The sequence below is a fragment of the Glycine max genome, chromosome 13, assembly GCF_000004515.6.
Source record: "Glycine max cultivar Williams 82 chromosome 13, Glycine_max_v4.0, whole genome shotgun sequence".
Lineage (NCBI taxonomy): Eukaryota > Viridiplantae > Streptophyta > Magnoliopsida > Fabales > Fabaceae > Glycine > Glycine max.
In genome coordinates, this window is record NC_038249.2 from 28,008,357 (window position 1) to 28,020,133 (window position 11,777).

Below are 11,777 nucleotides of genomic sequence, written 5' to 3' on the forward strand. Positions count from 1 at the left end.
CAGTAGCAATATTTATTATTAAAGGTTATTTTTCATTGTGTGTTCACACAATTTAAATTACTTAAAAAAAAGTAAATGATCAATATTTTTATGTAACTATTCAATTTTTTTATGTTTTAAATATATAGACATTTTTAATAACTTTTATTTTAACTTTTTATTATATCACGGTACACACATAATGAAAAACCAAAAAGAGACTTATAATAATTTTATATGTTTCAATAAATTTTTAATAATATTAAAAGTGTGCTAACAAAAAGTGTGTTTTTTCTTATTTGTTTCAATGTCTAATTTCGTTTCAGATGATTATTTACTTTTGAACTTTTATGCTCAATTGGACATTTGTTTCAGTACTGTGACATTTATTTTTTCTATTTTTTGGTCTTGTCTTTTTCTTAAAATGAGAAAAATAGTGTTGTTTTCAAACTATAAACAGAGTGGATAGGGTGAATGAAAGAGAGAGGAAGAGACAGAGAGAGAAAGTTGTGATAACTGATAAGAGATGTGATGAAAAAAATAAGAGAAACAATTTTTCTTTGGAAAGAAGATATTTTTTTGTATTCGGCGAGAACAAGTACCCACGAAGAACGACTTCAAAGTAGAGATTAGAGAACGAGTCACGACGACGGTGAACACTGGAAGAGAATGGCGCAGCTGCGCAGGACCTTCTCCAGTTCTCTTGTTCTTCAAAGGGTTTGAAAAAGAGAGCTAAATTGTTGAAGGAGCAAAATTTGTAACCAGATATATGTTTTAACTAGTTATTATAACTAATAACCAGTTATAAGTTATAACTGGTTATGAAATATAAATTAACTAATTATATAACTGGTTATGAAATATAAATTAACTAATTATAACCAGTTATGCAAACTAAGTAACTAAATTTTAAATAACTAATAAAACAGTTATAGTTATGTAACCAGTTTTAGCAAATTAGTTATTATGTAACTAGTTATATACAATTATTTGTAACTAGTTTATTTGAGCCCCCCTACTCAAAAATAAAATTTAGTTCCTTTATTAGATTTGGAAAAACTACCATTTTGCTACTTTTTTTTTTGAAATTATGAAATGATTTGTCCACTCATCTAAATATATTATACACACCAAAATAAATTACCTGAAGATATTTTTGCATATACTTGCTTAAATGAATCCCACGCCTGTCACACTGAATGTTTCCTTTGCACCATTTTATGGTACATATCATATCAAGAAGCATCTCTATATAAGATACTTTGCCAACAACATCATATATAAACTTTGCCAACGGCATCATAAGATAACAAGAATTGCAGGAAGACAATTCTGTTCAACTAAAAGTAACAAAATGAACTACTTTATTCCAGTAGCCCTTCTAACACTCAGCGGTATTCAAGTTACTACTTGCTTGTCAGCAAATACTTCTATTTTGAGTGATTCAATGTCTGCAACTCTCTAAACTTTGGGATGGCATTCAATAGGTAGGAATATGAATTCCAAGTGATGGGATAGTACCCTCTTCCTTTCTCAGTAAATATAAACACTTGCTATGAATTCTAGAACTCTGGCTGCTACGAGTTTTTTTGCACGATTAAGGACAAGTATCAAGGACAAAATACAATAAACAATGAACTCAAGGTATTGTAGTGTCCTTGGATACATCCTGTGGAAGCTTGAATTTAGGGTTCTGCTCCACAAAAGCTGGCTGCCGTTGGTACACAACTGATGCAGCCCTAATCAAGATCCCAGCAGTTAAACCCCATATGATGTATTTTTTATGCCCGATATCATAGTCAAAGAAATGCAACAAATACTTCTCTCCCATCCACTCCCTCTCATCCTGTCTCCGATTTTCATCCTGCTTAAAGTAATGACATCAGACAAGTGATATCAAGAATGAAGACATGAGATCAAAATAAAAATAAGCATGGACCTTGAGAAACATTTCCAAAGGTGCATCAAATACTGCTTCCACTTCAGCTGGATTCAGAACAGGTTTGAATGCTTTCTTGTCATGAAGTATGCCAATGACTGGAACTACCCTTAGGAGGTGCTGCAAATCAAAACAGTAATAGGTTAAAAGTGCTGGAGTGAAATTTCTCATCCAACCCTTACAATATGAAGCAGATGTGAACTAGACTAACAAAAAGGTGTCCAATCTATCTAACATCTGGGAGTTTAAACATCAACATCATCAATAAAAATGAGATGATAGACAAGGCTAGAGTTTTTTTTTTAATTATAGAAAAGTGTACAGTTTTGAATCTGTGGTGACTATACATCAAATAAATTTCCAATCATTTCCTCAAATTGATTTATCATATACCAAATATTGCTAATAAGAACTTATTTCAATGCAAGGTTTGTCTAAGAAAATATTAGTATTACATTACTCGAACTTCTGAACATTAAGTAATGCACGCATTGTCATTAATGTATATAGTGTCACTCTAATAGGCAACAAATACCTTTTATTCCTGTTTCTCCTGTCCACAAATAATCTCTACTGTTAGTTTATACGTATAAAATCCTTTTACTTATCATACTATTGTCTAAGATTTAAAGAACAAGTTAAGAACTAATAAGAAGACAATGAAGAGGCCTCGGCCATTTTGTTTTAGCATTTGCTTGGATGCTGTGAACTCATTGCAAATCTTTACTCAATGATGCATGAATTTCAGTCTTTTACAGTTAGTGGCACTCTATTTTAGGATTCTCTTCAATGGGGAACAAAGGCCAAAAGCAATCACTCATTAACTCAATGCAACATTTCTTAGTTCTTAAATTCATAAATATAGAATTATAGATAGTGAAGAAAGCTAATCAGTTTTCCCTTACCAGATACAAATCCCTAAAAACAAGAAACAGGAAACAACTATGGGTTATAACCCTTAAATTATTAACAAAGGGTATTTATCTGATTACATGGGTCAAACCCATTCCCCACCACATGTCCACATTATGTTATATAGATATGTATAGTTAACGAAACAATTACCTCCCAAGATAACAATCACAATTATTAACAATATCCTTAGTATTGCACTTCATTTTTGTGGATGGTATATTTGAGTTTCAAAATTAAGAAGAAATACACTGGTAAATGGTAATACTAAAATTCATTTTAATTTCAGATATTTTCTATCAAATGATCATTTCATAATAACAGTTCTACGTATCTAATGGCCACTTACTCCTCTCCTAGCATGCAACCCCATCCATTACAGTACAGAAATCATGATTAAAAAGAATGCTTCAAAAATAAATTAGACAATTTGAGCTTTCACAGGCCACCCAAAATCAACATCTTCCAGCACAGAACCATTTCATGAACCAACCATCATGGAAATAATCTCCATAAATGTTCAAATTTAACATCAAAATTCCTAATCACAAATAATTTCTGAACACAATTTTTTCTTTCAGCCACAAGCAAACCAGGACAGAGATCCATCTAAAGTCATACTAATTGCTCAAGCTAGTGAAAAGTATCAAACAGAACACATAATACCTTAGACAAGAATGGTTCAAGTACAGTAACAACATTGACAAGTTCCGGGTCCAACCCAATTTCTTCCTTTGCCTCTCTTTTTGCAGTATCCCCATCATCCTTATCCCCCTCCTCAGTTTTCCCACCAGGCAATGCCACTTCACCTGAAAAAATAACATGCAAAATGCACACAATTCCCTCTTATTTCTCACAACCTAAATTGCAATCATTTAATAAAAAATAACAAATTTTCAACCTCATGAAAAGAAATAAAGGCAGAAACTCGACTTTTTAACTAAACTGGATGATTTTGGAAAACAAATTACCAAGGTAGTGTAGTAACAAATCACAGAGTGGCGCCTCACGTTCATTTTTTGTCATTTTGCATGAGGCGCCAGGCTGAAATTTGACTCGCGTTCAGGTGTTCTGTCAATGAAGCGAGGGTGAAGCCAGCCAGAGTGGTGCCTCTTGTAGGCAATTCTCAGCCTGACACCTCCTTTGCAAACGAGGAAGCCAGGGTGAAGTCAGCCAGAGTAGTGCTTTCTATAGGCAATTCTCAGCCTGGCACATCCTTCACTAATAGGACACCTAAACTTCAGCCTGACGCCTTGTGCAAAATGACAAAAGATAAATGAGACTGAGTAGCGCCTCTTGAATCCTACGAGGCAAAAATCACCGCTGACATGTAAATAGTTTTGAAACTACACCACTTTGGTAATTTGTTTTACGAAATCACCTAGTTTAGTTAAAAAGTCCAGAAACTCAGTTGATAATACAAACTCTAAACACAACCCTCAGTTCATACCCTCTTAATCCCCATATCCTAAATTGCAATTTATTGAAAAAATAACAACTTTTCAACATCATGAAAAGACAAAAGATTGAAACTCAGTTGATACTACAAACTCTCAACAAAATCCCTCAGTTCATGCCCTCTTAATTCCCATATCCTAAATTGCAATCATTTTGAAAAAAAAAAAAAACATTTTTTACCACCATGAAAAGACAAAAGATTGAACTCATTTTGGACAGACCCGAGTGAGTAGAAAGCTTGGAAGAGCGCTTGGTGAGAATGACCCTTAGATCCCCATCATCCCCTTCGAATAGGCAGATCAAAACAGCAGCTTTTTTGGGTCTGAATTTCTCAGGGTTTTGGCCAATTGGGATGGCTGATTCTTGAAATCCCACCTGAGAAACAACCTTGCCACCAATCTCTTCAATGCTTTGTTCCACAATATCTTCGGGGAAAGACGGTGCCTTGTACTGGCGAAGGTGCTGTGCTAACGCAAAGAGCCTCTGAGATCCTCCAATGCTGCTGGCGTTGGAGGAAGAATCCATGAATTTGGTGATGGAAGAAGATGCTCTCGGTAATAAGGATCTTGTCGTTGGTAATGTTCTCAGAATGGAAATCATGTCATGTGTGACAGTAAAAAAACCACCAACGACCCAACCCGTGTCAATTATAAACTCCTATAAAAAAAAAAAAAAAACTATGTATAAACTGTAGTATTTTTTTAAGAAATTAATTAATGAAAGTTGGACTGGGGATTTGTTTCTAGTTATGAATTAAAAATTTATTGATTAAAAATATTTTCTGTATTTTATTATTTTTTTTCTTTCTAAAAAATACTGCCAGTATCCTATTATTAAAACTGTTCTGTCAGTGCCACGTGTCAACCGGACAATTTTTAAGAAAAATTCGTTTATTTTATTAAATTACTCAATTTATTATTCATTATTTTATTGTCTTTTTTTCAAAATGCATGCAACACACGAGTTTCAATGCTAGTTATTTATGAAAGGTGAAATAAGTTGATTGGCTGGTTGTATTTGATTGACGGATTATTTGGGTATGAATAATTTTTGAAGTACGAATATTTTTGAAGTGGCATGTGATATGAATAATAAATTACTAACTAGTTCTGTGGTTGATATCCATGTCATCACCATTTATCAAAAAGTCATTTTGGTTTAAATGGTATTCATCTTTAAGTAAAATTTTGAGTTTAAATTTATTAAAAAGTGATCAACTAAATTTTCAATAAAGATTAATCATTAAGGAAACAATCCCATACTAATAATACTGTAAAAAAAATATCTACATCATGGTGTGTTTATTTTGATGTCTCCAAAGCCTAACAACAGCTGTTAAGTGGTTGTAAAGTTGATTTTTGAGGGAAAACAATTTTATTTATGTATTTTTATTAAAATCGACATTGACTTGAAAATCTCGTTTGGTGTAGTATTACATTGACTTGAATTTATTATATAAATAACATTAATTTTTTTGGTATACATGTATGTAAATTACTTCAATTTATAGTGATTGTTAATCAAACTCAAGTTAACAAAATCAAAATGTTCATAATTAAGTTTATAAAAATTCATCCAACTAGACAAGATATATAAATGCTTTTCAAAAAGAAAAAAAAGACAAGATATATAAATTCGTTACTAATTCAAACTTTGTTTTAGCTTGGTTAATGCAATTTCCATGAGTTGGATTAGAACATTTATAAAACCAAAGGATCCAAAGGATGAACTGGAGAGGAGAAAAACAAAACTAGTACAAAATACTATCTCCACTTTAAGAAACAAGTTATAATGTATTTTATATTAAATACATTATAACTTATTTCTTATAAAAAAAACAGAGAGAGTAATAAAGTTGAAAAATAACATTCTATAGTGTCGACTTGTTGGACAGAAGATCGCAGCTTCAAAAAATCTTTTCTATTACAGCAAACAAAGGTGGGGGGGGGGGGGAAGGATAATTGATCTACCTATAATTTGTCTCCTCACTGCACTAAACATACAAGATTGAAGAAAGAAAAACCAATCACCAAAACACACATATGCAAGTTTGTTGTTTCATTTTCTATCACTAAGGTCATTGAATTTCACTCACATTCATATGCACAAATTGGAAGGAAGCAATCCAATGAATAAAGAAAAACAGATTGTCTTTTTATCTTTACACACACGCACACACACACTGACTGTAACCACTTGAAACTGAACTTGACTCTGTTAATGTTAACATGATGATGTAGGCTTTGATCAAATATGCATGCTTTTGTTCTGAGTACTCATTGCTTTCCTTCAGCAGGCACTGCTTTTTTCTCTGTGGCAGCAGGGTAAGACAACCTTCTTCTAGCTTTAGTAGTTCCTTTTGCATTACTTAAAGGTTTTGTCCCTTTAGCATTAGCTGAAGGAGTTTTAACTGAAACTGGTTTTTTTGATGTTGGTGAATTCCTATCCTTCTGAACTTTTCTTGGCTTCTTATTTTGATCTTTCTCGGGGCTAGTGTTTGTTACACTTGGTACGCGGCTTTCCCAAGGGCGTGCAGCAATCCAACGATCCTTCCAGCTCCAACTCCAACTAGCTTTGCCAAGTTCATAATTACCTAGCCCTTGGCTAGAGCTGGCCCTCCACTATTTTTCATAAGATATTCATATGATTTTCATTAGAACCATGGTGAAACATGGTAATGTGACTACTACTCATGATTAAGATTAACCTACCTGATGAGAGAAGGCATATGCCATGGTTCTTTCCCTCTTGACTGCTGCTTCTTCTCTTTGATGTAACCTTGAAAGGATTTCCTTCTTGGTTTCAGAACCACTACACCATTCCACCTGTTGTTTGTTCAAACTAATGATCAGAAAAAGGGTGACTGAAGAGGGTTCTATCCAACTCTTTTATCTAGTGAAATAATTCCATCACTATTAAGTGGTCAATGATAAAAGATTCCAAGCATTTCATCCATGATTGAATAGGAAAAACTAATATCTGGAATCTGATTTCAATTAAGAACACATGTTTTAAGACATTTGGTTAAGCATTTTAACTAACTATAGAAAAGAGAAGAGAAAGTTTCTACAAGGATAGAAATGCATTTCAGAATTTCTAATACAGTATGATAGGAACCTCTTTACAAACAAAGCCAATCTATTGGTTAACTAGAATTCAACAATAGGCTCTAAATGAAATAAACAACTTGATATTGAAGATTCAGCAAGAGGAAATGAGGGAAAGGTGACATAACTGGTAAGGGCATGTTTGATGTCTAAAGATTTTATACAAAGGAGAGATTATTTGCTTTTTTGCGCATGCCTCCAATGTCTAAACGCCAAACTATAGGATATTAGACCTCAGAAGTGAAGCTGACTCATATGGGAGACCCATCCCATGACACCGTTTCAATAGTTATATGCATTTACTAATCACCTAGAAAGACATAGAAATTTGAAATAATGACACAAATGCATATTTAAAACAGAGAAACCAATGAAACCACACATAATCATTGTAGTAGAAAGAGTGATTAGCAAACTGGCATCAGTTTGAAAAGAAAAAGTCCAGAATACCATCACTGAAAACCTGTTAGCTTTACAAGTTACCTCCAGGTCATGAATCTTGGCCTCAAGTTTTAGTTGAGAATGTATTATCTTCCGCCTGATTCTGTCTTCTGTAACCATACATATACGACGAGCTCTAATCTCAGCCTGTATCTTGCTCCATGAATGAAGATAAGTTATAGTGGTAACGGCTTGTTTTTTAGCAGAGGAACCTTGAGTCTGGATCTTCAGTTTTGTGAATCCTCTCAAGCGGTGTAAATATTTTCTAGCCTTTCGGATTCAAAAGTCAGCATCATAAAACAAAGTCAGCAGAAAAAACTACAGAAGGTTTGTTCTATGATAAATAAGTAACACATGCCTGCAGGTCATGTCGCTTTCAGCTTAAATAATATCATAAATGGTATGAATGTAAGACAAGAGAGCATAGACATCCATAGTTGAATAATGAAATATAAAAAATGAAACGTGCTTGTTAAGGATGTGCTAAAATCAATGAAGTTAACTGGACTTGGTCTGTTTCTTCTCTGTGAAACTTTCAAATTGACATACCTTATAAGCTCGGAATGCTGTTTGGATCCTTGTTGCAGCAATAGTTTCAACTGATACCCCATCTGACTCTAGATTTTCGCTTTTCATTCCATTTGCTAAACCATTGGACTTTTTTCTTGTATAAATCTTAGTCTGCAACACAATTAATCTCCATGAAGCTAAAGATCCCTATCTCAAAAGGTGAGCATATTAGTGGGGATAGAAACTTTCAGGTCACAACAGCCCTCATACAAAACAAGTTCCAATATATTCTAAGTTCTAGCAAATGACATTGCTGCAGCCTAATTAAAAAATAAATGAACAGGTAAATTAAGAGGTCATTATAAACAATAACATATGCTGTTCCTCATAAAAATGATGTCAGACTCAAGATAAAACTTAAATCTCTGAAATTCCTGTTTGAAAACTAATTATATTAGCCCAATGGCATCAACTGATTCAAGATAACTGACCCCAGAAAGTGAGATAAGGCTTGGTTGATGTTGTTGTAATAGTTTAAAGTCATATTGCAGTCCAAAACTTTGAATAATTTCATGTAGAACAAATCTAAACTTTGCTTTTCAATTTATGTCAACAAAGTATTGTTCTTTGACAAAATGTTATTTCAATTCTGGACGGATTACTAATTTGGATCTAAGGGTAACTTACTCACAGTTCAATCCCTTATAGGAAATTAGCAGTCACTCTTCAAATCACAAAACCTTTTCTGCTAAAATAAGGCATATGTGATTCCTCATGATCAAGATAAATGATCTTCAAAGCATTCAAAAAAGATTTTTTTTTTTCTGGAAAATAATGGCAATTTAGAGGTTTACAATAAAATTTCCATACTCATTCAACTTAATCCATGCAAAATTCACTCCAAGAAACTAGTATTGACAGAAAGTGTGTTGTACCTTTAATTTCTTTGATCTTCCTTCTTTTGATTTTCTTGAGCTAATTATTGTCTTAAACCAATCACCTGAACCCATTCTTGATGCCACGTAGCTTCTTTCAAATTAACATAACTCTGGGAGTAGTTTTAATGAATATAAAAAGCATTAGCATAGCACTCTACAAATAAAGATTTTGCATGTTGTTCATAAACAGAAGAAGAAAACAGTGTTGGAGTTCGTGTGACTTGTCCCCTGTTAGATTTCAACTTAAAACCAATTGACACTAAGTGAAGTTGTCCAACAGATATATAAACTGCACACGAGGGGGGTGTTAGGAAGTCCCACATCACCTGTCTCAGTTCTTGGGGTACAGCTTATATATCTGTTGGACAACTTCATATAGTGCCAATTGATTTTAAGTTGAAATCTAACATCCCCATTGTAAGTTATTTGTAATCAAGCCCAATATATATTATAAGTGTACAGTTCTTCATCCATGAAACATTATATGATATCATTTGTCATATTGATTGAGAATAGGATAGAAATAATGGAGTATAGGAAATAAATATTAGGATTTTTAAGGTGTATGGAGCAAGCAAAATGTTGGGAATTTAGTATTTTAAGCTTGTAGGGTATTTTCTTATTAATATAAGGATTACTACGAGTAGGGAAGAAAGCAAGCTAGGCTTTACCAATTCAAGGATGGCTATTTAGTAAGTTTTGGATTTAGACTTGAATTGATGCTTGAAATAATTTTGAAATTTTCTGTTTCTTTCTTCTCATTTTAGTCGTCCTCCATTCCTTTATTTCTCCCACTTTCAGTCTCCCTTTCCCTCAATCTCTTCTGCCCTTCCCTTGTCCCTAAACTACGTCACATAGCAAATCCTATAATTGTTATGCTAACCAGAACTCCAGTCTTACAACCAGAATAGAAACAAATTTTGCAATCACAGTTCACAGGTATTGTTAGTCACTGTAGAACTGGATTTAATCAGCAAAGACATGAAAATCAGAGAGCAAACATCTATCATAGGGCATCACAGTTTGCAGCCAAAGAAGAAAAAAGAAAAAGCATCCATTTGTTCATTTTTGAACAACACTAAAGCTATTATTATAGACTATGCTGATTTACTTGATATATAAAACCCTTTTGTTCCCTTTATAGAAATAAACAAATCCCACCAATAATCTCCCAACCAACAGAAATTTACAATAAGACAACCTAAAGATTTTTCTTCCACATCAGACTCATACTGTGATCCACCAAACAGAACAACAAAAAAAGGATCAACAACTAAACTGCTTAAAGAATGAATAAATGAAAAAGAAAAAAGTATATGCTTGATTGCCTAGCAAGCAAATCAAAAGACCAAAACATGTCAAAATCCATCTGGGTCTCACAACATACCCAACATGCCACCCAGAATCACATTTATGAACCCAGAAATTGGACCAAACAGTGCAAGAACAAACATAAAGCACCTGAGGAGGATAACATACTAGAGAACAAGGAGATATAAGATTGGCTTGGTGGTAAAGGATGAAGGAAGAGATGGATAGGTGGTAAATTCGAACCCCCTTAAAAAAACTAATAACTAACCTTTGCCGATAAAAAAAACATACCAGAAAACAAGGTGAGAAGTGTCCAAGGCAACCCTTTTTTCTTCACTTGGGCAACAAGATTTCTGGATGAAAAAAAGGAAGTGGGGGACAATTATATCTGCATAGAAGTAAAGAGGAAGTAAATATGAATACAAAGAGAAAAAAAGAATAAAAGGTAGAAAGAAAGAAAGAGAGAAAACAAACCAAAAAATATACAAGAGAGAAAAAAAAACTTACTTTTTCTCTGTCTCACTCAATCAAAGGCTCAACCGACGCATGTAAACACCACAAGGCCCACATCTGAAAAAGAAACGAAAAAAAAAATGAACATTGGCGTGCAGTTTTAGTCTGACAGAGAGAGAGTAACGTAGTAATATTACATGACACGGTTGCATTTTTGATTTTGGAGAAATTCAACAACGGAGGCTACAGCTACAGTTATAACGACAGCAGAACAAACCGTGATTACAGAATCCTGATGGTGACCCTGTTGCTGCTTTCTGTATGCACTGTTTTTTCTCTATTGATGAACATGAATTTGTAAAAGGTTAACATTTTCATCTTTTGGAATGAAGACTAGTGAGGAGAACCTTCAATGTGTCATGATTCATATGAACAATATAGACCATAACCAATTGAACTACGGGGCCATGTAATTTTGTTGAACTTTGTTTTCTTTTGAAAGTGTGCACTTGGACTAATTCTTTTCAATTCAAGGAGTATATGTCATTCTACTAATTCTTTTCAATTCAAGGAGTATATGTCATTCAACTATTATTTCTGGAATATTAAACTGTCAAGTCAATGTATTTGCCAACGAAGCTTCAATTAGCATTTAACACAGCTGTATTTTTTGAAATAACAAAAATCAAAGGAAAATACATAAAATTCTGGACCTAGTTGATATAGTGA

General features: G+C 33.4%; 2 protein-coding genes across 9 annotated transcripts; both read right to left on the reverse strand.

Moving 5' to 3' along the window:
* Window positions 1-1,240: 1,240 nt before the first annotated feature.
* LOC100802086 (nudix hydrolase 15, mitochondrial) lies at window positions 1,241-4,942 on the reverse strand. The gene is made up of 4 exons (XM_003542658.5): window positions 4,510-4,942; window positions 3,497-3,639; window positions 1,919-2,038; window positions 1,241-1,843 (listed from the first exon to the last, which is right to left on the reverse strand). The coding sequence occupies exons 1-4, from the start codon at window positions 4,886-4,888 to the stop codon at window positions 1,619-1,621; spliced, it is 867 nt and encodes a 288-aa protein (XP_003542706.1). The 5' UTR covers window positions 4,889-4,942; the 3' UTR covers window positions 1,241-1,618.
* Window positions 4,943-6,331: 1,389 nt separating this feature from the next.
* On the reverse strand, window positions 6,332-11,420 carry IQD44 (protein IQ-DOMAIN 44). 8 transcript variants are annotated; one of them, XM_041008177.1, is made up of 8 exons: window positions 11,246-11,420; window positions 11,103-11,165; window positions 10,887-10,983; window positions 9,282-9,394; window positions 8,386-8,517; window positions 7,879-8,106; window positions 7,000-7,113; window positions 6,332-6,909 (listed from the first exon to the last, which is right to left on the reverse strand). In XM_041008177.1, exons 4-8 carry the CDS (start codon window positions 9,354-9,356, stop codon window positions 6,565-6,567), a joined length of 894 nt encoding a protein of 297 aa, XP_040864111.1. In that variant the 5' UTR covers window positions 9,357-9,394; window positions 10,887-10,983; window positions 11,103-11,165; window positions 11,246-11,420; the 3' UTR covers window positions 6,332-6,564. The 8 variants fall into 8 exon arrangements, with proteins under 8 accessions (XP_040864111.1, XP_014621098.1, XP_014621103.1 ...); XM_014765612.3 differs by lacking the exon at window positions 11,246-11,420 and having other exon boundaries at window positions 8,386-8,553; XM_014765617.3 differs by lacking the exon at window positions 11,246-11,420 and having other exon boundaries at window positions 10,864-10,983; window positions 11,103-11,162.
* Between the last annotated feature and the right edge of the window lie 357 nt (window positions 11,421-11,777).

Bases quoted from the DNA above. Each gene is read 5' to 3' on its own strand.
- IQD44 (XM_014765612.3), bottom strand. From the start codon at position 9,356: ATGGGTTCAGGTGATTGGTTTAAGACAATAATTAGCTCAAGAAAATCA. The intron at 8,107-8,385 runs GTATGTCAATTT...TGAATCCGAAAG, and splicing joins CAGCATTCCGAGCTTATAAG to GCTAGAAAATATTTACACCG. The intron at 7,114-7,878 runs GTAACTTGTAAA...AACAAACAACAG, and splicing joins CCAAGATTCATGACCTGGAG to GTGGAATGGTGTAGTGGTTC.
- LOC100802086 (XM_003542658.5), bottom strand. From the start codon at position 4,888: ATGATTTCCATTCTGAGAACATTACCAACGACAAGATCCTTATTACCG. The intron at 3,640-4,509 runs GTCTGTCCAAAA...TTATTTTTTCAG, and splicing joins CAAGCTTTCTACTCACTCGG to GTGAAGTGGCATTGCCTGGT. The intron at 2,039-3,496 runs GTATTATGTGTT...TTTGATTTGCAG, and splicing joins TTGAACCATTCTTGTCTAAG to CACCTCCTAAGGGTAGTTCC.